At 34.8% G+C, this 24,091-nt stretch overlaps 1 protein-coding gene and 2 pseudogenes across 1 annotated transcript; all 3 read left to right on the top strand.

Moving 5' to 3' along the window:
- Positions 1–23: 23 nt before the first annotated feature.
- On the top strand, positions 24–7,713 carry LOC126694795 (uncharacterized). The gene is made up of 15 exons (XM_050391295.1): positions 24–262; positions 938–1,022; positions 1,804–2,298; positions 2,529–2,697; positions 2,804–2,956; positions 4,083–4,180; positions 4,351–4,442; positions 4,848–4,918; positions 5,006–5,141; positions 5,805–5,864; positions 5,945–6,030; positions 6,142–6,218; positions 6,339–6,409; positions 7,418–7,475; positions 7,573–7,713. The coding sequence occupies exons 1-15, from the start codon at positions 24–26 to the stop codon at positions 7,711–7,713; spliced, it is 2,031 nt and encodes a 676-aa protein (XP_050247252.1).
- Positions 7,714–11,715: 4,002 nt separating this feature from the next.
- LOC126694787 (putative glycine-rich cell wall structural protein 1) lies at positions 11,716–12,604 on the top strand (annotated as a pseudogene).
- A 4,578-nt stretch (positions 12,605–17,182) lies between these two features.
- On the top strand, positions 17,183–23,233 carry LOC126694778 (uncharacterized; annotated as a pseudogene).
- Positions 23,234–24,091: the final 858 nt, after the last annotated feature.

Genomic DNA, 24,091 nt, shown 5'->3' with positions numbered 1-24,091 from the left:
GATTTCAATATTATTGAAGAGTCATGGAAATGGAGATTTCGGTATTGACGCCTTCACAGCGATATGCTGCGGCAGCTCTGTTTGCACTTGCAATTCACCAGTCTCAGCTCCACCAAACTCAGCCTCTAAATAGTTTGGTCACTCTAGATGAGGAGCCGATTGAAGAAGGTGTAACTATAAGCGAAGGAAAAAACGCTTCAGTTTCCGAAGATCCTCATCTTTGGGTCCACGAGAAATCTGGCTTGCTTTGGCCTGTTTTCAGGTACTCTTTTTGTTGTTTCTTTCTTTTACTATATATCTATGCATTATGTTATTTTTTATGAATAAATTAACAATTGTTAATATGTGAGATTTAAAAAACTGGGAGGTAGAGTGTAAACAAGTTCAAAATCAGGATCTTCTAGTAAATTTAATCATTTAACTAGTTTTAAAGATTGTTAGGTAAATAAGATTCTGTGATATATACAACAACAACAAAGCCTTAATAGGTATTCTATGGTTGAACAATACTCTTGATTCGCTTCTCCACTTCATCTATCCTAATCTTATCCTATGATTCACATCCTCTTCAATCTCTCCATCTTTATAAATTATTAATCCAAGATATGAAAAGTTGCTGCTCTTTTTTATCTCTTGACCGCCAAGTCTTACCGCCCCTTCCTTTTTGTTTCTACTTTTACTAAACTTACATTCTTTGTACTCTGTTTTAGTAATACTTAATTAAGAGCCTTTAGATTATAGAGCGTCTCGTCAAATTTCTAACTTGGCATTAACTCTACTTCTAGTTTCAACTTTCATCCACTGAAACTATATAATTTGCAAAAAGCATACACCAAGACAATATATATGTATGTATTCAATTATATACATATATTTTAAATTCTTAGGAGTTTGTAATTCTAAGGATAGTTGGGAATTTTTGTATGAACATGAACAGGTTTCTTGAAGTGAATGACCAAGCTTGGCAAGGGTTAAAGGAAACTGCAGGAACTTCTTCACAAGTCCGGCATCACGTTGGAGTTGTATGTCTCTTCTGTGAACTATTTAAGAATGAAAGAAAGTTTTCTGACTAAAATAAAATATTAACATAAAAAAGGAAGAAAAGTAGGTTTTTAATTCTTCTAAGGCAATGAATGCTTGACTTGTTATAAGAGAAATGGCTCTTTGACTGCTGGCTACTTCAATTCTGTTGATTAATGACAATCAGTATTAAAGTGGATTGGTTTCCAATAATAGTGTGTGTGTGTGTGGTATTCTCTATCATGCTTGCTCATAAATCTTGAGGAGCTTATGCCCTTGGCTGAAGCATTGACATCCTAGCACTTGTTCTCCAATGTGGACATGTGCTTATCCTTAGTTCAACTTTCTTTTATTGATGTTAATGTTATGGCTCCTGATTACAGTATAATGAGCATTTGTTTGAATTTTTTATTATGTGAAAGAGGAGTCCTAGCAAACAAAGAAAAATTGTAGTTGATTACTATTTATGTCAATTAGAATTGTGCTTGATTTGATGGTTTTCCATTAATTAGAGAAATTAAAGAAGTATGTCACCAGAAACTTCATGACACTATGATTCATTGTGGATTATGAGTTCTTTCCTGGTTGCTTGTTCAATTTACAATTAGCAGAGAGCAAGCCAGTGGCTTGGTATACTTCATAGCTCCTCTAGTAAAGAAAATTATGTCTTATTGACCTACAAATAAATCATTTTTTCAAATTTATTTATTTTTCATCACGTTTTTGGCTTGACCCTTTGCTATATCTCGTTTTTGTTGAATACGACATTCATTTTATTTTCAGTTCTTGACGTTACTCTCAGAAGCAAGTGATGGACCTTCTTCAGAAAAATCTGATAAGGAACTAGCTTTGACAAAAGTTGTTGATGCTATGGTGCTTAGTATGGAGAGCCTTCCTCCTTCCAATGAGGAAAACAATGGGAGTCGTGAATATGAAATCAAATGCTACGAGAAATATTCCAATTTTGGGACAGAATCAATCTCTGATGTGGCTGGAGAGCCTTATGAAAACACACAAAAGACAAGGTCCCAAACTTCTTCTGGAGAAAAAGCTTCTAATGAATCTATAGGTGAAGCTTGTGAGAAACCTGTGGAAGAGGGAACATTGATCAGCTATCAGAGGAAAGTGACAGTTCTTTACATGCTACTTTCAGCTTGTGTTGCAAAGAATACTGAAGATGAAAAGAGATGCTCTCAATTAGGAAAGGGCTATGATGCTCGGCATCGTGTGGCTTTAAGGTTGCTGGCAACATGGCTTGGTGTCAAATGGATAAAAATGGTTAGTCTAGTTAAACTATTTATTTACTGTAACCTCCCTTTAATTGGTTAAACTTCTAGGTAGTTTCTGCTCTTTCATGACAAACTAGCCTCTTATATTTCAAACAAGAATGTGCGTGCATGTGTGCATTAATAATGTTTTGGATTACTTATGAGCTGGCCTACAATATTAGTCATACGCTTTCAGAAGTTTTTCCATGTGCCATTTATGAAAACTTTGGTCTTTAACAGGAAGCCATGGAGATAATAGCTACTTCCTCTCTAATGGCTTCTGAGAAAGATGAAGGAGCAAAGGAAAAAAAATCAGATACCCCAGAGAGCTCTTGGGATACATGGAAGCGGGGAAGTATCATTGGTGCTGCTGCTTTGACTGGAGGAACCTTGATGGCCATCACTGGTGGTATGGGAACTATTGGTTTTACTAGAATGGATATCATTTCTTCAAAAAATTTATGCTAATATGAGCAATTGTTATTTATCATTGACATTATTTTATTTTATCATAGGCCTAGCTGCCCCAGCTGTTGCACAGGGTTTGGGTGCTCTGGCTCCTACATTGGGTAGTGTTGTCCCTGCGATTGGAGCTAGTGGATTTGCTGCTGCCGCAAGTGCCACAGGATCTGTAGCTGGTTCTACTACTGTTGCTGCATCATTTGGAGGTATGTAAAATGGAATTTCTTTTCTAAAATTTGTGATTAACTATGAAGTGCTAAAGGATAAGAGGAAACAAATTTCTTTTTTAGATAGTTTTTGCTTTTGGCTTTTTCCATTTAAACGGAAAATGTGTTGTGATCAGAAATTTAATGACAATCTTATATAGGATGCCATCTTCATTTGTTTATTTGTATAATGTTTCAACTGCTGTTGTAATTGATCCAAAATATGAAGTAAGAAAATTACAAAGTGCCCAATCTAGCTTTTCATGTTTTTTAAGACAGTCAGTTTACAAAAAATTTGCCATTGAATGTATGTGTTTGCATCTGTGTGTATGTATGTGAGAGAGAGAGAGAGAGAGAGAGAGAGAGAGAGAGAGATGGGGGGGGGGGGACTTAATTTGATTCTGTGATGTTTGCAAACAGCTTGGTAAGGGTCACAGTCCTAAATAATACCAATTTACGTGGTTATAGTGGTTGTTAGAAAAGATAAAACATAACTTTTAATTAATACAATAGAAAAGGCAATACCTAATTTTGACACCATGATAAAGTGTGGGAAAGTATAAATAAGAAAATAAAGAAGAAAGAGATGGTAGAAAGAGAAAGAGAGAGAATGTCTGAAATCAACATGGTTCAACCTTATAGGCCAATAGCGAAAGGCTCATTGATGAGTATTTATAGTAGACTTCCTAGAGACTAACAATACTTGAAATACAAATAGAATTAGGATTACTTTGTTTGTACGCCAAGTAAGACTATGCTTACTTTTTTTGCACTCAAAGTAGAATTAGATATAGTGAACCTAGATTAAAGTTATAATCGAGTTTGGGCCTTGATATTTTTAACTGTGGTAATCTATGCAATGACTTAATCTTGATGTTGTGAAGTTTGCATACAATCTTGCAGAATCATAACCCTATACAAAACCAATCTATGCACTATGTTAGTTAAGGACAGAGACTTCAAAGGATTCTACAACTTAAACCGGTGCTTTGTCTGGAGTTTAATGTGTATACGACTGCTGAAAAGCAAGTTTAGGAACATCCTCAAGCATTGCTTCTATATCTTAAAATTGAAAGCGAAAAAACAGTGTACAAGGATAAAGCCACTCATACTTTTTGCATCACAGCCGCTGGAGCTGGCCTTTCAGGGACTAAAATGGCTAGAAGAATTGGATGCATTGAAGAATTTGAGTTCAAAGTAGTTGGAGGAAATCATAACCAAGGCGTGAGTCCCTTTATCATTTTATCTGTATTTTTTTCCCTAGGGGGAGAGTGTTTTAAGCCTATTTCAAGCAGGTCTCTCATTGGAATGATGATACAACCAATACTTTTTTAAGTATTGAATGTTGTCTATGCTCATTGCTTCCAATTATTAACATAACTTTTTTCCCCCAGCGACTAGCAGCTGGAATTTTGGTTTCAGGACTGGTTATTGATGTAGAAGATTTTATAAGACCTTGGGAGGGTCATTATGATAACTTGGAGAGGTATGAAACACATTATTACCAAATTATCTGAAAAATAGAACCTGTATTCTTTAGTAAGGTTGGAAATTTGTATTTCTAGAATTTGATGTAGGCTAGCAATTTCATATGTATTTGCACCCCTCACCCGCCACCCCTCCTTTTCTTGGTCTCTTACCTTTGGTTTCTGTCAAAATCTCTGATCTTTCCATTTTATATCCTCTAGTTTCATGACCAAGGATTTTCCACTTATGATCAATTGATTTTTATGGTTTATATGATGCATCATCAATTTATTCTTAATCTAACTTTTAAAAGATCTTTTGGTTCTTCACAAGGGGTTTTTCCACTAGAGACTTCCATTGCCTAAAAAATAGATTCTCATGTCTTTCTACTTAGTAATTCATATTAAAGGAGTGCAATATATAGGTATGCTCTCTGGTGGGAATCTAAGAATTTGATTGCATTGAGCACTGCAATTCGGGATTGGCTTACTTCAAGTATTTTCTTGAACCTTATAACTCTCACTACTAATGACCGTCTATAGGTTGCATTTTAATGACTGACAACATTTTCTCCTTTTGCAGGAGTTGCATTGCAGTTAATGAAACAAGGTGCCATGATGACCGTACTAAGCACACTTGTGGCGGCATTGGCTTTGCCAGCTACATTAATCACAGCATCTGATCTTATAGACAGCAAATGGGCAATTGCTGTGGACAGGTTAGTTATCTTTTGTTTTGTTTTTTATTTTTGGCCTAGGGAAGACCTACTTATCTAGATGGAAGATATAGGAAAGTAGTCTTAAGTTTCAATATATGCATATTATACACAGAGGCAACAGTGTGTTGAGTGGTGACCTTCATTTATGTGCACAACATAGGAATTTCATTGATACGCTGGTTTGCTTGGCCAAAAATAATGAATTTGGAATACCTGTTCCTTCTAGGAAGGGATGATTTTCCCACTGTACCATGATGCTCTGGATTGTACATGAATTTTTCATCAAGTAGCCTAATGCAAGTAGTATTTTTTGGGGGGGGGGGGGGGGAGGGTGGTGATATAATTGGATGACATTCATTACACTTGACATCCCAATCCAGTGAACAGAAGTTGCAAAATGCTCCTAGTAATTCTGGAAAAAACTAGACGTACTTGCCATTAGAGAAGTGCACATTATACTGCAGTTGTTTTTTTAGTTAGTCTTCAAATCCGGCAACATTCTTCATGGTCTTTGCATGTGTGCATTAAATTAGTCTCTTAAATTTTTAGCATTCTAACTGTCAGGAACACAAGTTTGAAATATTAGTATTGAGCATGAGTGAGTACTGAGAATCTTGGTTTCCCTTTCAATTTAATTCTAGCCTCTCCTTTCTTTTTGTTTAGGTCAGATAAAGCTGGGAAGTTGCTTGCTGAAGTGTTGTTGAAGGGATTGCAAGGAAACAGGTAGAAAAATTTCATGTTAATTTAAAAATATATTTGTGAGATTGTTGGTATCATCCCTAGCTTCTCCATGCATGGTCCAGGCCTGTAACACTCATAGGTTTCTCACTGGGGGCACGAGTAATTTTTAAATGTCTCCATTGTTTGGCCGATGCAAAAGGAGATAATGGTAGTGTTCACTCTGCTTCATGTTTGTTGATAGATGGGATTGTTGTTTCAAATTTGTTGATAGATGGGATTGTTATTTGAGTGAAGTTTCTTTTTTGTTATATTTTTGTAGCTGGACTTGTAGAACGGGTTGTTCTTCTTGGAGCACCAGTTTCAATTAAAGATGAAAATTGGAAGGAGGCTAGAAAGGTAGTTGGCTGCGTTTGTGATTTCTTGATTGGTTCATTGTACAAGCTTTTCTATACTGCTATTTTTTTTTCAAGAGGTTGGTAGTGGTCTGTTGTACTAGAGCTTGGTAGTGGTTTGCAGATGGTTGCTGGCAGATTTGTGAATGCTTATTCCACAACTGACTGGACACTTGGCATTATTTTCCGTGCAAGGTATATAGGTCATTCACATGTAAATTTGGACATTGTTTTTGTGAAGGAGGATATTTTAGTAACTCTTATATTATCAGCAAACATGAGAAGAAAATATTGTGCTTATTTCAGATACTTATATACTGTTTGTGAAAATAGAAAGACGAAAATAAATGTGGTTTAGATAAATGTTCTAGACTAATTAGAGTTAAAAGACTTGCAATACAAGTAGAATCAAGATTTCTTTGCTTGCACACCAAGTATGATTGGACTAGGATTTTTTTCCCTTGTACACCTAGTAGGGTTGGACTTGGGCCTTGACTAGAAATTTTCCTTGTTCCTTGATATCTTAAATACTGCCCATTGTTTTTACAATAAAATTATGAATTATGCCTCACCTAGTCATTACTACTTGGGAGATGATTAGTTAATTATAGACAAAAGTACACTTTTGGCCCTTAAAATTCTAGGGTTGTTTTCATTTTGGCTCTTTACAGTTCAAAATTTTCATTTTGACCCTTTATGTTTGATTTTGTTATCATATTGGCCATATTATCCATTTCTGTTAATAATCTGGTGATACTTGACAATATATGAGGTGATGTGGCTTAATGGACACCATTTATTTGGTACTTAACATTTAGATTACTAACAGAATTGGATGGTAGGCCAATATGAAAACGGAATCAAATATGAAGAGTTAAAATAAAAATTTTGGAATGCAAGGGCTAAAATGAAAATAACCCCAAACTTTAAGGGCCCAAAAGTGTACCTGAATCTTAATTATATGAAATAGATTGCCAACATAATTAATATATATCTGCTTGGAATTTCTTAAACCCTATGGTTTATTGTTAGACTAGGAATTCCCACCATTTATAATGGTGACCTATTATTATTATTTTCAAGTTATGTGATACCCTGAATTACTGCATCTGACGCACTGCTATTTGTCTCCTCTAACTCTTTTAATTAGTACTATCTTTGAATTCAATACTTATATAGAACTAAGAGGTTTTACATGTACAGTTTACTTTCTCAAGGATTAGCTGGTATTCAACCTGTTGATGTACCTGGGATTGAGAATGTATGTACTTTGTTTCCTATCTTTCTCATTGAGTATTGTAATTCATGCTCATATTTTATTTTATTCAATACTGATGATTCTTCCATTGGTTTTGCAGGTTGATGTAACAGAAATCATAGAAGGCCACTATTCTTATCTTTGGGCCACAAAACACATCCTAGAGCAGCTTGAACTAGATTATTACTACCCCTATTTCAGAAGCACATTTTCCAAACCCCAGGAAGAAAAAGCTCTTTAATTTAGGTCTCACTTCTTTGTGTTGGTCTTACACTTTACTGCTTTTCCTCTTCTTCTTTTTTGTTATTATTTATCAATAAACCTTTCTTTCTTTTCCTTCCTTTTTATATGTAATCTATCTTCTTTTTCAGTAATTAGCTTCAAAGGTATCTAGGCCAATTAAATTATCTCAAATATATTAATTGATGCCTTAATTTGCACTTATTTGAGGCTGTAGAAAAGAAGTGCAGTAGTAGGGAAAATATTGGTGAAACATCAAGAATGACATGATGCGACACAAAAAGGTGATTAAAAGTATGAGTAAGAACTAAGAACTTTTATAATCCTCGCTCCATAATGCTCCTGTTAGTGTGTGCTTTTGGCCAAAGAGTCACAACTTGCTCAAGTTTTGATACCTCCATTCATGATCCTTTCCTTCTCCCTATGGCCAGTTTGAATTATCATGGGAAAAATGAGATGAGATGCTCCAACTCTGAGTTGCTTGCAAAGTGACCGCTTTTGGTTTTAGTTTGGAAAATTAACTCCCTAAACTAAAGAAAATGGTAAGATTGCACGAATCCACTTCTTTCTAACTTTTGTTATTTATATGATTTTGTTGCTACATTATTAATATGTAGACACACAAATGTTGAATTCCAAGGGGTTGGTTTAATGGTTACCAAAGCCTCACGAGATCCATGGTATCTTGGGTTCAAAACTATTAACTCTCCATCTTAGGGCCACTTTCAAGGGATTTTGTTAATTTTTTTTTTCCTTAACTAGGTACCATAAATGTATGTATTAATTTTTTTTTGAAGTATAGGTTTTAATATAAAATTTTTAAATATGTGGGAATTTTGAAGCCACCCACAAACAATGAGGCTTAAAATGTAATTTGCATTTGTTTTGGCCGCCCATACATATATGCTTCTTAACACACTTGTGGATTTGTTTTCCTTTACCTTGTTGTGTGTCAAACTGGGATTGGAAGGCCTTTGGATCAAGTTCTTGTTTGGGAGTGGCCAAAAGGCTTATAAATTAGTGGCATTTCCTTCTTGTTCCCCTTTTTGAGGAGACAAAGGTTCGAATCCTCCATTCCCACTGTTATAACTATTAGATTATCAAAAAGAAGAGTCTAAAACTCCTTGCGAAAAGGGCTTCCTCTCAATTGCTATTGGTGTATAGATGACAAAAATGCTCCGTCCTATGCAGGTTATCTTCCCTTGCCTGAAGAGGTAATGATGTGAGGGTGGATTCCTCTCAAGTCTCAACTACAATCTGTGTAGGGATGACAAAAATGCCTTGCCTCACTTTACTCACCATGCCCTGAGCCTGTTGAGTAATAAGGCTCTTGGTGAAAAAATTGAATCAGTAGATTTTTGGGCAATTTATTAAATGCCTCGAAAACTGAATCAGCAAATCAGTAAAACAAGTCATCCAAGGCCAGAAAAGTAAAACAATGGAGCAATGAAAATAGTCATCAAAGTTTGAAAAACTGAATCAGCATAGGGGTTGAGCCAGCCATCAAAAATCTAAAAATTGAATTAGCATAGGCTTCGAGCAAGTCGAAGTCCTAAGAAGTAAGAATTGAACTAACAGCACATGGGCTCAAGGCTTGAATCATGTTTTTCTTTCAGTGTAATGGGACCGATAATATAAAGCACTCACAATAGGTAATATCAATGAGAATGAAAGAAGTTGTGGAGATTTTCTATATTCTTTGATTTATTGTTGATGAAGCTTTTTGAACCCTTAATTTATGTAATTTGTCTGTTCCGGCTCTTCTCTAAAAGGCACCTTTTATGGCTATTTGAAATGTTCTCCCATAACCTTGTTCTAAATTCGTTCTTCTTTCATTTCTCTTTAGTGTTTTTTAATATTTTTTTAAAGTTCTAACAATACCTCAACTACCTTTTCTTGAATATTCAATCACACCAACTGATACAGTCAAGCAGTCAGTAACTACTCCTACATATATACAGGTACAGGTGAAAGCACCGATTTTAAAAATATTGCTTGTAAAATAATCTCCGTATGTATAAATCTTCAATTATACAATCCACATGGAGTAGTTGGGAACATGCATGATGGCCAGGCCTGACCATGTCTTGCAACCAATTCCTGGGCCATTTGCAAAGAGTATGTCTACTACCACGATAATTTTCACAATTTTGGTCACAATTTGTCTATATAGCGAGTTGTAATGTGGTAGGAAAAAAATGATGGGTTTACATAGGTTTACAACTCCACCACTCACAAGTTGCATGTAGACAAATTGACAATTTTTTTTTTGTTTTTTTTTTTTTTTTTTTTTTTTTTTTTTGTTTTTAGAAAGTGACAAGTTGACAATTAAAGTTGTGAAAATGGTTGTGGTACATTGGTACCAGACTTACTGATCGGTTACCCATTTGGAAAATTGGAATGAAATGCATTATTACTTTCACCACACTGCCCCCACCATCTTTAAGCACTGCTTGCTTGCTGACTTGCTGTAACGTAGCTTCCTCAATTGATTCCCAGACTTCAAGGCCAAGCAAAAGACATCCTCCGTAGACTTAGGGCCCGTTTGGTTATAGAGTTCAAAAATTATTGTTTAAAAAGATGTGAAAATTGTAATTTAAAAAGTGTTATTGAAATACATGTTTTTAGTGTTTATAAAACAAAAAAAATGTGTTTGGTATCATGGTTTAAATAACATGTTTCAGTGTTCAAAAACATAAAATATGTATTTGGTATGTGTGTGTTAGATGGTAAAAAAAAGCTGAACAAAGTACAAAATAAATATTTTTTAAATCAGCAAAGTACAAAAAATATATAAAATATTTTTTAAATGCTGCCGGGTTGTGTCTGTGTGGGTGAGACCATTCTTTCAAAAAGCTGACCGGTGGGCCTTAATACTGTTCAACTTAATTACAAAAGTGCCACTCAGCAATAGTTTTTGTTGTTCAAAATCAGTTTCAAGGTGATTTCAAAAACTATTGTTTTAAACATATGTTTTGAGCAATATTTTTCAAACACCCCTATTCCGGAATGGTTTACCAAACATATTTTTTTTTGTTTTTGAACAATATTGTTCAGTGTTTAAACACTAAACAATATGTTTTGAAATCAATGACCAAACACCCTCTTAGTGATACTGATATCATTGGCTGACCACATCATTATACGTAGTTGCCTAGTTTGTTTACTTTCTAAATTGGTACGGAAATGATTTATTACTTTTTTGTTTTTTTTGGAAAAAAAATGATGACATTTTGGATAATCAGCCAGTTTATGTGCAATTTTCAAGCCCGTCACACATGGTATGTGTATGACAAATGAAATGGGATTAGAGTTAACAGACTATGGGACTTCTTAAAGGGTCAGGGTTAACGGTTGCCATGTCATTTGCAACATTATTCTATTGCCTATTGAATCATTAATGATAAACTGTCAGTTCTTTTCGAGATGGGAGGGCTTTCGTTATAAATCTTTATCATTATAGGGCACATGATGCCTTTAAAATTTAGGTGATTACCACATAATGGGTTTCACATGAGAGAGAAGTCTTGAGTCTTTAACAATTCGACTTATGCTACTTTTCCATTATATAACTTCTTTGATAAAAACAATGTGATTCACCATATTGTTTACTCAAATAATTTTCTAAGCCATACTTAAGACGAATTAGGTGGTCCCTTGGAGACAAAGAAAACTTGTAAGAGCAGCCGAGACAAAGAGAAAAGGGTGTGTGCGCATGCTAGTGGGCAAGGGTCGGTGCTCCCAAGTAGTTTAGAATGAGCAATTTTTTTGAGGCTTCTGGCTGGTTGCAACTTGAGTTAATCAATGCAATTGTACAAGTGGGGACAAAGTGAGACCTAAGGCATCTCTTTGTTTTATATTTGTGATCTCTGGATTAAGCCGGCTAAATGTCTAGCTGGCAATGCCACTACACTTAACACATATATAAGCTGTTATATATGGCGAAGGCAGTTACTTCATAGTTGCATATTTGGTCGTCCAAAGTATGGATAAAAATCATACAATGAGGTTTACATGGGTTGTCTTGTTTATTGCCATTGGTGTTGTTGGGATGAAAGGTGATGAGATAGGAAATGGCACGGCCAATTCTCAAAGCAACACTACTTCTTTAGCTCTTCAAGGAAATGAAGATACAGGAGGAAGGAACAAAACCTACAATGAAGTTGAAATCAACAAGAAGAATAGATATAATGGTGCATATTATAGAAGAGGTGGAAGTGGAGGTGGTGGTGGTGGAGGTGGAGGTGGAGGTGGGGTTGGGGGTGGGGGTGGAAGAGGCGGTGGAGGAGGAGGCGGCAGCGGTGGTAGTTATAGATGGGGATGGGGTGGTGGTGGGGGAGGGGGAGGAGGTGGAGGTGGAAGAGGTGGTGGTGGTGGATGGGGATGGGGGGGGTGGGGGTGGAGGGGGTGGTTGGTATAAATGGGGTTGTGGTGGACAACCAAAACATGGTAAAAGAAAGGGAAGAGGAGGAGGAGGAGGAGGCATGAACAAGAAGGAAGAATATAAGCTAGGAGAGTTTGCCCAATGCATGGGTCGAGGAAGGTGTAGAGGCATGAGATTGGATTGCCCACTTCACTGTGGTGGACCTTGCTTTTATGATTGCCAACATATGTGCAAGGCTCACTGTCGACGGTCCTGATTTGCTTGCTACCTCTCCAATTCTGAACTATTTCTCGTAGTTGAGTTCTTCAAATAGTATTACAGAAGAATATTATGACGAGTATTGTTTTTCTTTCCATTCCAAGAATCTTGTCCCTGGGGATGATTTGGATTTCAGATATTAGCGGCGTTTTCTTATTAAAAAAATGGGTTTGTTTGTGTGCTTGATTTTATATTTTTATTTTTTATCTCCATGGATTTTCTTGATGGGAATAAACGTGCATATTGTTAATTTTTAGACCCCTTAAAACCACAATCAGATTAACTTAGGTAATTAGCCAAGTGATTACTTAGTCAAATTAACAAATCTAGGTTAACACAAATATATCATATCAATGTATAGCAGCGGAAAAATAAATAACATAATGATATGATAACCCAAGAAAACCAAACTGGTAAAAAAACCTGGGGAGGATTTAACCTAACTATCCTCAAGGTAAAAAGCAAATCCACTAGAAAGAATCGAAGTTCATACAATAAGACTTACAAGCCCCCACGCCCGACTTCTTATTGCTACCCACCAGTAGAATTTACTGACACGACCACGTGCAAGCTCCGAATCCACGGACTCCTTCTTTCTTTGGTCTTTGCAAAACACAAACACTCCCGTTTGTGACTTTGAGATCCCACTCAAAGGTTTAGCAACACAAACTCTCCTGTTTGTGACTCCAAGACCACCCTTGAAGGTTTAGATCATCAACACCTTTGATGACAAGAGAATGCAGCAATTTCTACAATACCGGATCTTGAGATTCTTCAAGGAATAGTACCGGTAGAAGACATAAGAGAGCTTTTTAGGAACAAAACCCTAAATACAAAAGAGGCACACTCTTTTCTCTCTGAAAAGCCTTATAAAAACGTGCTTAGGGTTTCCTTTATATACTGGGAGAAGTAGATTAGAAACCCTAATCTTAAATGGGCTTGAACAGCTGTTTGGGCTTAATTAAAATTCTGCAAATACGACTTTCGATCGGTCGAGCCTGTCTTTTGATCGATCAAACCAGACAGATTATGAAATCTTCTTCTTGCAGCTTGTATGTTCTTGAATCTTGACTTGAATCACCTTGAGTATTGTCTAATAAAACCTATAGACTCTAAAATCTATATCTAGACAAGTTTGTATTCACGATTTGCCAATTGTTCTAAACATTTAGAACCTAACACATATTGTTCATGCATGTCATGTGGAGACTCTAGGCTTAGTTATATTTTATGTCTACAAAGTCGTGCTTGGTCCGTTCCAACTTTATATTCTTTTTAGTGAGTGTGGCGATTGATTGTATTTCAAAGAAAATTTTGATTATGTTGGAAGATGAGAACTAGATTAGGAATTTAAGGGCATGCATTCAATTTACCAGTACGATGAACCCACGTAGATTAACCCAACTTGACTTGGAATCGGGTGTTTTTTTTCAATTCTTTGACTGTACCAGTTTTTTAAAACCATACAATTTTGTAAATAATGATAATTTATATTGAATAATGACTTTAAATGGTTGAATGAAAACTTAATTATTATTTTTATTTATTATGATTGATTAAATAAGCACAGCCTGACTACCCAACCAAACCCAATACCCCTACAAGCTAGCTAAGTTAAGTTGGTTTGGAGATTTCTCCTCACAATGATCTTTTTAGTTTGGAATTACCTCAACTCTGATTCAACTTGATCCATGCACACTTCTAAATATGATTGTTTTATATAAATGGATAAGATGTTATTAAAAAGACTTTTTTTATAATAAAAAAATACCATAATCGGTTGACTAATTTGAACATGTCCAAAAATATTTTTTTTAAATATACTCTCTCATCCCATAAAACACATGTAACATGTTACGTTAAATTTAAATTATTTAGAATTGTAATATATTTTTTCTTTCCAAATAATAGTATAATGTCTATATTATTGAAACTTGAATTTTAAGGTAATCTTTTGAATATTATCTGTAGGGATAAAGGCCTAAAATGACATGTTGGGCCTTGGGCTTTTGTCCGGGAACGCTGAATTGTCCGAGGAGGAGCAAGTAGTTATCAGGGGTCTCTAGTGAAAGTCTTATAAGTGAGGAATGAATGGAAGGTGATCCGAGGAGGAGCTCCTCCTTGGATCATGATGAATGTAGCTCAAGTATGTATTCCAGCAACTAAGGTAACCCTCCAAGAAGCTCCAATGATAGGAACGTGTCTCATGAACTTGCAAGAAGGAAGGAAACTCAGAAATATCTAAGGAAAACTGCTACCACCGCATTAAATGCACTACAGCTACTTTTCTGACCGCATTTATGTGGAGAAGACCTCTAAACAGTGCTGCATTGGCGAACGCAATTCACAGAAAGCCAAAGAGGATGTCTGATGGGACAGGTACTCAAGTAAGGGCTCAGATGATCAACAAGTGTAGGATCAAGATGGTCCAAAGAGGACTATATAACGTGAAAGACCCTCCATGGAAAGGGGGAGGAAAAATTGTAAACAAATCTGTAATAAAGCTTTAAGAGTAAATATTTAAGAATCAGTGTCCTCGGACCAATCCGAAAACGTTATTCCTTAATAAACTTCTATTATCTTTCTCTTTTTAGCATCAAAACCTATTTTTCTATTATCTGATTCACGAGAACCCAGTTTTCCAACCCATTCTCTACAAATTTATTGTTTTGGGCTTAAGTCCATATACCCGTTGGGCTAGAAGTCTAAACCAAGTCCTTACATTATCATTTTTATTACTTTTTTAAAGCTCATATCTCTAAATTATAATGCCTATTTTGTTTGTATTTTTAAACCAAAAACTAAAGATTTTGGTCCAAATAGAATAAAATTTCATACTTTTCAACCCAAAAAATTTGAGTTCAAAAAAATAAAAATTTGAACTCAAAATTGAAAAGAAGACCTACAAAAAGAATAAATTTAAGGCCCAATTAGTTTGAAATAGACCAAATGGACCAAATTGAATTGAATGGACCGAATGGAGTCAAGTGGACCAATCAGACTCAATTGAGATGCATTGGACTGAACAGACCGAACTGCACCATATATGAGCCTAAGTGTTTGGACCGAACGGACTAAATTGGACAAAAGTGGACCAAACGGATCAGATTGAGCTGAATTATATTTAATGGACCGAAATACTATGCTGATATGACTCAAAAAGAGTGTAGTAACAATAAATGCTACGCTTTAGTTTTTAGATATTATATCACTACAAAATAATTAGGAATTTTTTTATCATGTTGTTGATGTGAAACTAACTAATCATGTCAGTTTGTAAATTTTTTAGTTAGTAAACGTTATCGTTTAAGTGTTCTTTTTACTATTTAAAATTTAAACCCAAACATTCATAAGATGCATTATTTAAAAGATCTTATTGTTTGATTAATATTAATTTTAAAAAAAGCTTAAGTAACTTCATGTACTAATAGATTTGGACAAAATAATTAAATTAACTCATTTAATTATTTACTAATAGATTTTACAAATGAAATGCACTAAAGTGGACTAAATGGACCAAAATGTTACATTGATGTGGCTTAACAAGAGCATGGTAATAATAAACTCTATACTTTAACTTTAGATATTATTATATAGATATAGATTTGAAATCAATGATATGTTAAGAGAACTCCTGTTGTTAAATGTGTCTTTATTTAACACCTAGGTTTTGAATATAACACTTGACCTTTGTCTCCTATTGCTTTTATGTATAAACCGTTAAACATTTGTGAAAATAAATGGTGAGTTGCTTGTGTAATGACATGTCCATATTTAGAGTTGTATATTCACATAAAACAATACATGTGGAGAGGGGGTGTTGCATTCGAAAAACTCCCCAAGAAGTTAGTATTACACAATTAATTGCTTACTTATAAAATAATATTGTAAATGGGTTTTGTATATCTTCCCCTAACTTTTTGGGCCCAAATTTAATTATTAAAATACTTTTAACCATTTAGATTGAACCTAAAGTCAGTATTGTTGTATAATTAAATAAAAATGGAACCACATTAACAACTAAATCTTTTTTTTAAATAAAAAATAATAATAACTAATTGATTGCACAACTAACTTGTACAATGGACAGGGATGGAGCCAGAACTTTGAGTTAGGGAGGTGACTTTATTGTTGGTTGTGTGCTATAGTTTCAATCTCTTACTTTGCTACAACTTAGCTGCTGAATATATATATATATATATATATATATATTTGTATGTATAAGAACAAAATTATTTTTGCTTATAATTTTTTTAAGGGCAGGGTTGTTTTTGTTGTTGAACTATTTTTTTTGGGCTTGTATATTTTGTTTTACATTTTAGATCTATATATATATATATATATATATTTTTTTTTTTTATGGTCACTAAAATGAGGAAAATGCTAGAGATACAAGCTTTTATTTTATTTATTTATTTAATAAATTACTAATATGATAAGTGTTTATTGGTAAATAAAAAAAAATGATAATATTTTAAAAAATTGGGGGGGGGGGGGGGGGGGGGAATTGCCCCTAGTCCAATGATAGCTCCATCCTTGACAATGGACATCTAAAAAAAAAAGATGATTATAGAGATATCGGTGTGGTGATAGCTAGGAGTCTTATAAGTCAGTTGCATTATCATATTCTCTTGATTAAAAAAGTCTTAGCTTCAATTTCTCTCTCAGTCATATATTGTAAGGAAAAAAAAAAAAAAAAAAAAAACTCTTTTTTGAGTAGAAATATGTAATATGCCTAATCCTCTTAATTTGCACAAATCCCACGAACCTAAGAAAAAGAAGGGGAGTGCCAGGTGGTAACCTTATTAGGAACGTAGGACTAGGATGTATGAGCTGTGAGGACATCGGTATATTTTTCCAAAAAGTCAAGTATCACAGCTTATTTCGTGACTACAACTTGTTGAACTGCAAATTGGGATTGGCGATTGATATAAGTTGTGTGAGTAGTAAGTTCAAATAAAAGAGATTGTCTATCATTCTCTTCAGTTCTTAACGACTTTAAAAAATAATTGTGGAATGAATTACAGAAAAATCTGATAAGGAACTAGCTTTGACAAAAGCTGTTGATGCTATGGTGCTTAGTATGGAGAGCCTTCCACCTTCCAATGAGGAAAACAATGGGAGTCGTGAATATGAAATCAAATGCCGCGAGAAATATTCCAATTGTGAGACAGAATCAATCTCTGATGTGGCTGGAGAGCCTTATGAAAACACACAGAAGACAAGGTCCCAGACTTCTTCTGGAGAAAAAACTTCTAATGAATCTATAGGTGAAGCTTGTGAGAAACCTGTGGAAGAGGGAACACTGATCAGCTATCAGAGGAAAGTGACAGTTCTTTACATGCTACTTTCAGCTTGTGTTGCAAAGAATACTGAAGATGAAAAGAGATGTTCTCAATTAGGAAAGGGCTATGATGCTCGGCATGCTGTGGCTTTAAGGTTGCTGGCAACGTGGCTTGGTGTCAAATGGATAAAAATGGTTAGTCTACTTGAACTATTTATTTACTGTAACCTCCATTTAATTGGTTAAACTTCTAGGTCGTTTCTGCTCTTTCATGACAAACTAGCCTCTTATACTTCAAACAAGAATGTGCGTGCATGTGTGCATTAATAATGTTTTGGATTACTTATGAGCTGACCTACAATATTAGTCATTCGATTTTAGAAGTTTTTCCATGTGCCATTTATGAAAACTTTGGTCTTTAATAGGAAGCCATGGAGATAATAGCTACTTCCTCTTTAATGGCTTCTGAGAAAGATGAAGGAGCAGATGAAAAAAAATCAGATACCCCAGAGAGCTCTTGGGATACATGGAAGTGGGGAAGTATCATTGGTGCTGCTGCTTTGATTGGAGGAACCTTGATGGTCATCATTGGTGGTATGGGAACTGTTTGTTTTACTAGAATGGACATCTTTTCATCAAAAAATTTATGCTAATATGAGCAATTGTTATTTATCATTGACATTATTTTATTTTATCACAGGCCTAGCTACCCCAGCTGTTGCACAGGGTTTGGGTGCTCTGGCTCCTACATTGGGCAGTGTTGTCCTTGCGATTGGAGCTAGTGGATTTGCTGCTACAGCAAGTGCCACAGGATCTGTAGCTGGTTCTGCTGCTGTTGCTGCATCATTTGGAGGTATGTAAAATGGAATTTCTTTTCTAAAATTTGTGATTAACTATGAAGTGCTAAAGGATAAGAGGAAACAAATTTCTTCTTTAGATAGTTTTTGCTTTTGGCTTTTTCCATTTAAACGGAAAATGTGTTGTGATCAGAAATTTAATGACAATCTTATATAGGATGCCATCTTCATTTGTTTATTTGTATAATGTTTTAATTGCTATTGTAACTGATCCAAAATACGAAGTAAGAAAATTACAAAGTGCCCAATCTAGCTATTCATGTTTTTTTAGACTATCAGTTTACAAAAAATTTGCCACCAAATGTATGTGTTTGCATGTGTGTGTGTATGTATGAGAGAGAGAGAGAGAGGGACTTAGTTTGATTCTGTGATGTTTGCAAACAGCCTGATAAGGGTCACAGTCCTAAATAATACCAATTTACATGGTAATAGTGGTTGTTAGAAAAGATAAAACATAACTTTTAATTAATACAATAGAAAAGGCAAGACCTAATTTTGACACCATGATACAGTGTGGGAAAATATAAATAAGAAAATAAAGAAGAAAGAGATGGCAGAAAGAGAAAGAGAGAGAATGTATGAAATCAACATGGTTTGGCCTTATAGGCCAATAGCAAATGGCTCATTGATGGGTATTTATAGTAGACTCCCTAGAGACTAACAATACTTCAAATACAAATAGAATTAGGATTACTTTGCTTGTACGCCAAGTAAGACTATGCTTACTTTTCTTGCACTCAAAGTAGAATTAGATATAATAAACCTAGATTAAAGTTATAATCAAGTTTGGGCCTTGATAATTTTAACTGTGGTAATCTATGCAATGGCTTAATCTTGATGTTGTGAAGTTTGCATACAATCTTGTAGAATCATAACCCTATACAAAACCAATCTATGCACTATATTAGTTAAGGACAGAGACTTCAAAGGATTCTACAAATTAAACCAGTGCTTTGTCTAGAGTATGATGTGTATGCGACTGCTGAAAAGCAAGTTTAGGAACATCCTCAAGCATTGCTTCTATATCTTAAAATTGAAAGAGAAAAAATAGTGTACAAGGATAAAGCCACTCATACTTTTTGCATCATAGCCGCTTGAGCTGGCCTTTCAGGGACTAAAATGGCTAGAAGAATTGGATGCATTGAAGAATTTGAGTTCAAAGTAGTTGGAGGAAATCATAACCAAGGCGTGAGTCCATTTATCATGTTATCTGTATTTTTTTCCCTAGGGGAAGAGTGTTTTAAGCCTATTTCAAGCAGGTCCCTCACTGGAATGATGATACAGCCAATACTTTTTTGAGTATTGAATGTTGTCTATGCTCACTGCTCATAATTATTAACATAACTTTTTTCCCCCAGTGACTAGCAGTTGGAATTTTGCTTTCAGGACTGGTTATTGATGTAGAAGATTTTATAAGACCTTGGGAGGATCATTATGATAACTTGGAGAGGTATGAAACACATTATTACCACATTATTTGAAAAATAGAACCTATATTCTTTACTAAGGTTGGAAATTTGTATTTCCAGAATTTGATGTAGGTTGGTAGTTTCATATGTATTTGCACCCCCCCACCAGCCACTCCTCCTTTTCTTGGTCTCTTACCTTTGGTTTCTATCCAAATCTCTGATCTTTCCATTTTATATCCTCTGGTTTCATGATCAAGGATTTTCCACTTATGATCAATTGATTTTATATGGTTTCATATGATGCATCATCAATTTATTCTTAATCTAACTTTTAAAAGATCTTTTGGTTCTTCACAAGTGGTTTTTCCACTAGAGACTTCCGTTGCCTAGAAAACAGATCCTCATGTCTTTCTACTTAGTAATTCATATTAAAGGAGTGCAATATATAGGTATGCTCTCTGGTGGGAATCTAAGAATTTGATTGCACTGAGCACTGCAATTCGGGATTGGCTTACTTCAAGTATTTTCCTGAACCTTATAACTCTCACTACTGATGACTGTCTATAAGTTGCATTTTAATGACTGACAACATTTTCTCCTTTTGCAGGAGCTGCATTACAGTTAATGAAACAAGGTGCCATGATGACCGTACTAAGCACACTTGTGGCGGCATTGGCTTTGCTACATTAACCACAGCATCTGATCTTATAGACAGCGAATGGGTTGCTGTGGACAGGTTAGTTATCTTTTGTTTTGTTTTTTTATTTATTTTTGGCCTAGGGAAGACCTACTTATCAAGATGGAAGATATAGGAAAGTTGTCTTGAGTTTCAATATATGCATATTATACACACAGGCAACAACGTGTTGAGTGGTGACCTTCATTTATGTGCACAACATAGGAATTTCACTGAAACGCTGGTTTTCTTGGCCAAAAATAATGAATTTGGAATACCTATTTCTTCCAAGAAGGGATGATTTTCCCATTGTACCATGATGCTCTGGATTGTACATGATTTTTTCATTAAGTAACCAAATGCAAGTAGTAATTTTTTTGGGGGGGGGGGGGGTGATATAATCGGACGACATTTGTCACACATGACATCCTAATCCAGTGTGAACAGGGTCATCCACAAGTTGCAAAATGCTCTTGGTAATTTTGGAAAAAATTAGACGTACTTGCTATCAGAGAAGTGCACATTATATGGCAATTGTTTTTTTAGTTAGTCTTCAAATCCGGCAACATTCTTCATGGTCTTTGCATGTGTGCATTGAATCAGTCTCTTAAATTTTAGCATTCTCACCATCAGGAACACAAATTTGAAATATTAGTAATGAGCATGAGTGATTATTGAGAATCTTGGTTTCCTTCTCAATTTAATTCTAGCCTCTCCTTTCTTTTTGTTTAGGTCAGATAAAGCTGGGAAGTTGCTTGCTGAGGTGTTGTTGAAGTGATTGCAAGGAAATAGGTAGGAAAATTTCATGTTAATTTTAAAATATATTTATGAGATTGTTGGTATCATCCCTACCTTCTCCATGCATGGTCCAGGCCTGTAACACTCATAGGTTTCTGACTAAGTCACTAGGGGCGCGAGTAATTTTTAAATGTCTCTATTGTTTGGCCGATGCAGAAGGAGATAACAGTAGTGTTCACTTTGCTTCATGTTTGTTGATAGATGGGATTGTTGTTTCAAATTTGTTGATAGATGGGATTGTTATTTGAGTGAAGTTCTTTTTTGTTATATTTTTGTAGCTGGACTTGTAGAACAGGTTGTTCTTCTTGGAGCACCAGTTTCAATTAAACATGAAAATTGGGAGGAGGCTAGAAAGGTAGTTGGCTGCGTTTGTGATTTCTTGATTGGTTCATTGTACAAGCTTTTCTATACTGCTGTTTTTTTTTAAGAGGTTGGTAGTGGTCCGTTGTACTAGAGCCTGGTAGTGGTTTGCTGATGGTTGCTGGCAGATTTGTGAATGCTTATTCCACAACTGACTGGACACTTGGCCTTATTTTCCGTGCAAGGTATATAGGTCATTCACATGTAAATTTGGATATTGTTTTTGTGAAGGAGGATAATTTAGTAGCTCTTATATTATCAGCAAACATGAGAAGAAAATATTGTGCTTATTTCAGATGCTTATATATTGCTTGTGAAAATAGAAAGACGAAAATAAATGTGGTCTAGATTGATGTTCTAGACTAATTAGAGTTAAAAGACCTGCAATACAAGTAGAATCAAGATTTCTTTGCTTGCACACCAAGTATGATTGGACCAAGATTTTTTTTCCATGTACACCAAGTAAGGTTGGACTTGGGCCTTAACTAGAAATTTTCCTTGTTCCTTGATATCTTAAATACTGCCCATTGTTTTTACAATAAAATTATGAATTATGCCTCACCTAGTTATTACTTATTACTACTTGGGAGATGATTTGTTAATTATAGACAAAAGTACACTTTTGGCCCTTAAAATTCTAGGGTTGTTTTCATTTTGACTCTTACATTTCAAAATTTTCATTTTGGCCCTTTATGTTTGATTTTGTTATCATATTGGCCGTATTATCCATTTATGTTAATAATCTAGTGATACTTGACAATATATGAGGTGATATGGCTTAATGGACACCATTTATTTGGTACTTAACGTTCAGATTACTAACAGAATTGGATGGTAGGCCAATATGAAAACGGAATCAAATATGAAGAGTTAAAATAAAAAATTTGGAACGCAAGGGCTAAAATAAAAATAACCCCAAACTTTAAGGGCCCAAAAGTGTACTTGAATCTTAGTAATATGAAATAGATTGTCAACATAATTAATATATATCTGCTAGGAATTTCTTAAACCCTATGGTTTATTGTTATACAAGGAACTCCCACCATTTATAATGGTGACCTATTATTATTATTTTCAAGTTATGTGATACCCTGAATCACTGCATCTGACGCACTGCTATTTGCCTCCTCTACCTCTTTTAATTAGCACTATCTTTGAATTCAATACTTATATAGAACTAAGAAGTTTTACATGCACAGTTTACCTTCTCAAGGATTAGCTAGTATTCAACCTATTGATGTACTTGGGATTGAGAATGTACGTACTTTGTTTCCTATCTTTCTCATTTAGTATTGTAATTCATGCTCATATTTTGCTTTATTCAATACTGATGATTCCTCCATTGGTTTTGTAGGTTGATGTAACAGAAATCATAGAAGGCTATTATTCATATCTCTGGGCCACAAAACACATCCTAGAGCAACTTGAACTACATTATTACTACCCCTATTTCAGAAGCACATTTTCCAAACCCCAGGAAGAAAAAGCTCTTTAATTTAGGTCTTGCTTCTTTGCTTTGGTTTACACATTACTGCTTTTCCTCTTCTTCTTCTTTTTTTGTTATTATTTATTAATAAACCTTTCTTTCTTTTCCTTCCTTTTTATATGTAATCTATCTTCTTTTTTAGTAATTAGCTTCAAAGGTATCTAGGCCAATTATCTCAAATATATTAATTGATGCCTTAATTTGTACTTATTTGAGGCTGCAGAAAAGAAGTGCAGTAGTAGGGCAAATATTGGTGAAACATCAAGAATGACATGTTGCGATACAAAAAGGTGATTAAAAGCATGAGTAAGAACTAGGAACCTTTATAATCCTGGCTCCATAATGCTCCAGTTAGTGTGTGATTTTGGCCAAAGAGTCACAACTTGCTCAAGTTTTGATACCTCCATTCATGATCCTTTCCTTCTCCCTATGGCCTGTTTGAATTATCATGGGAAAAATGAGATTAGATGCTCCAACTCTAAGTTGCTTGCAAAGTGACCGCTTTTGGTTTTAGTTTGGAAAATTAACTCCCTAAACTAAAGAAAATGGTAAGATTGCACAAATCTACTTCTTTCTAACTTTTGTTATTTATATGATTTTGTTGCTACATTATTAATATGTAGACACACAAATGCTGAATCCCAAGGGGTAATGGTTACCAAAGCCTCACGAAATCCATGATATCTTGGATTCAAAACTTTTTATTCTCCATCTTTGGGCCACTTTCAAGGGTTTTTGTTTAAATGTTTTTTCCTTAACTAGGTACCATAAATGTATGCATTATTATTATTATTATTTTTTGAAGTATAGGTTTTAATCTAAATTTTTTTTGTGGGAATTTTGAAGCCACCCACAAACAATGTGGCT

Source organism: Quercus robur, chromosome 2, assembly GCF_932294415.1.
Source record: "Quercus robur chromosome 2, dhQueRobu3.1, whole genome shotgun sequence".
NCBI lineage: Eukaryota > Viridiplantae > Streptophyta > Magnoliopsida > Fagales > Fagaceae > Quercus > Quercus robur.
This window is presented reverse-complemented; position numbering and strand designations above follow the sequence as displayed.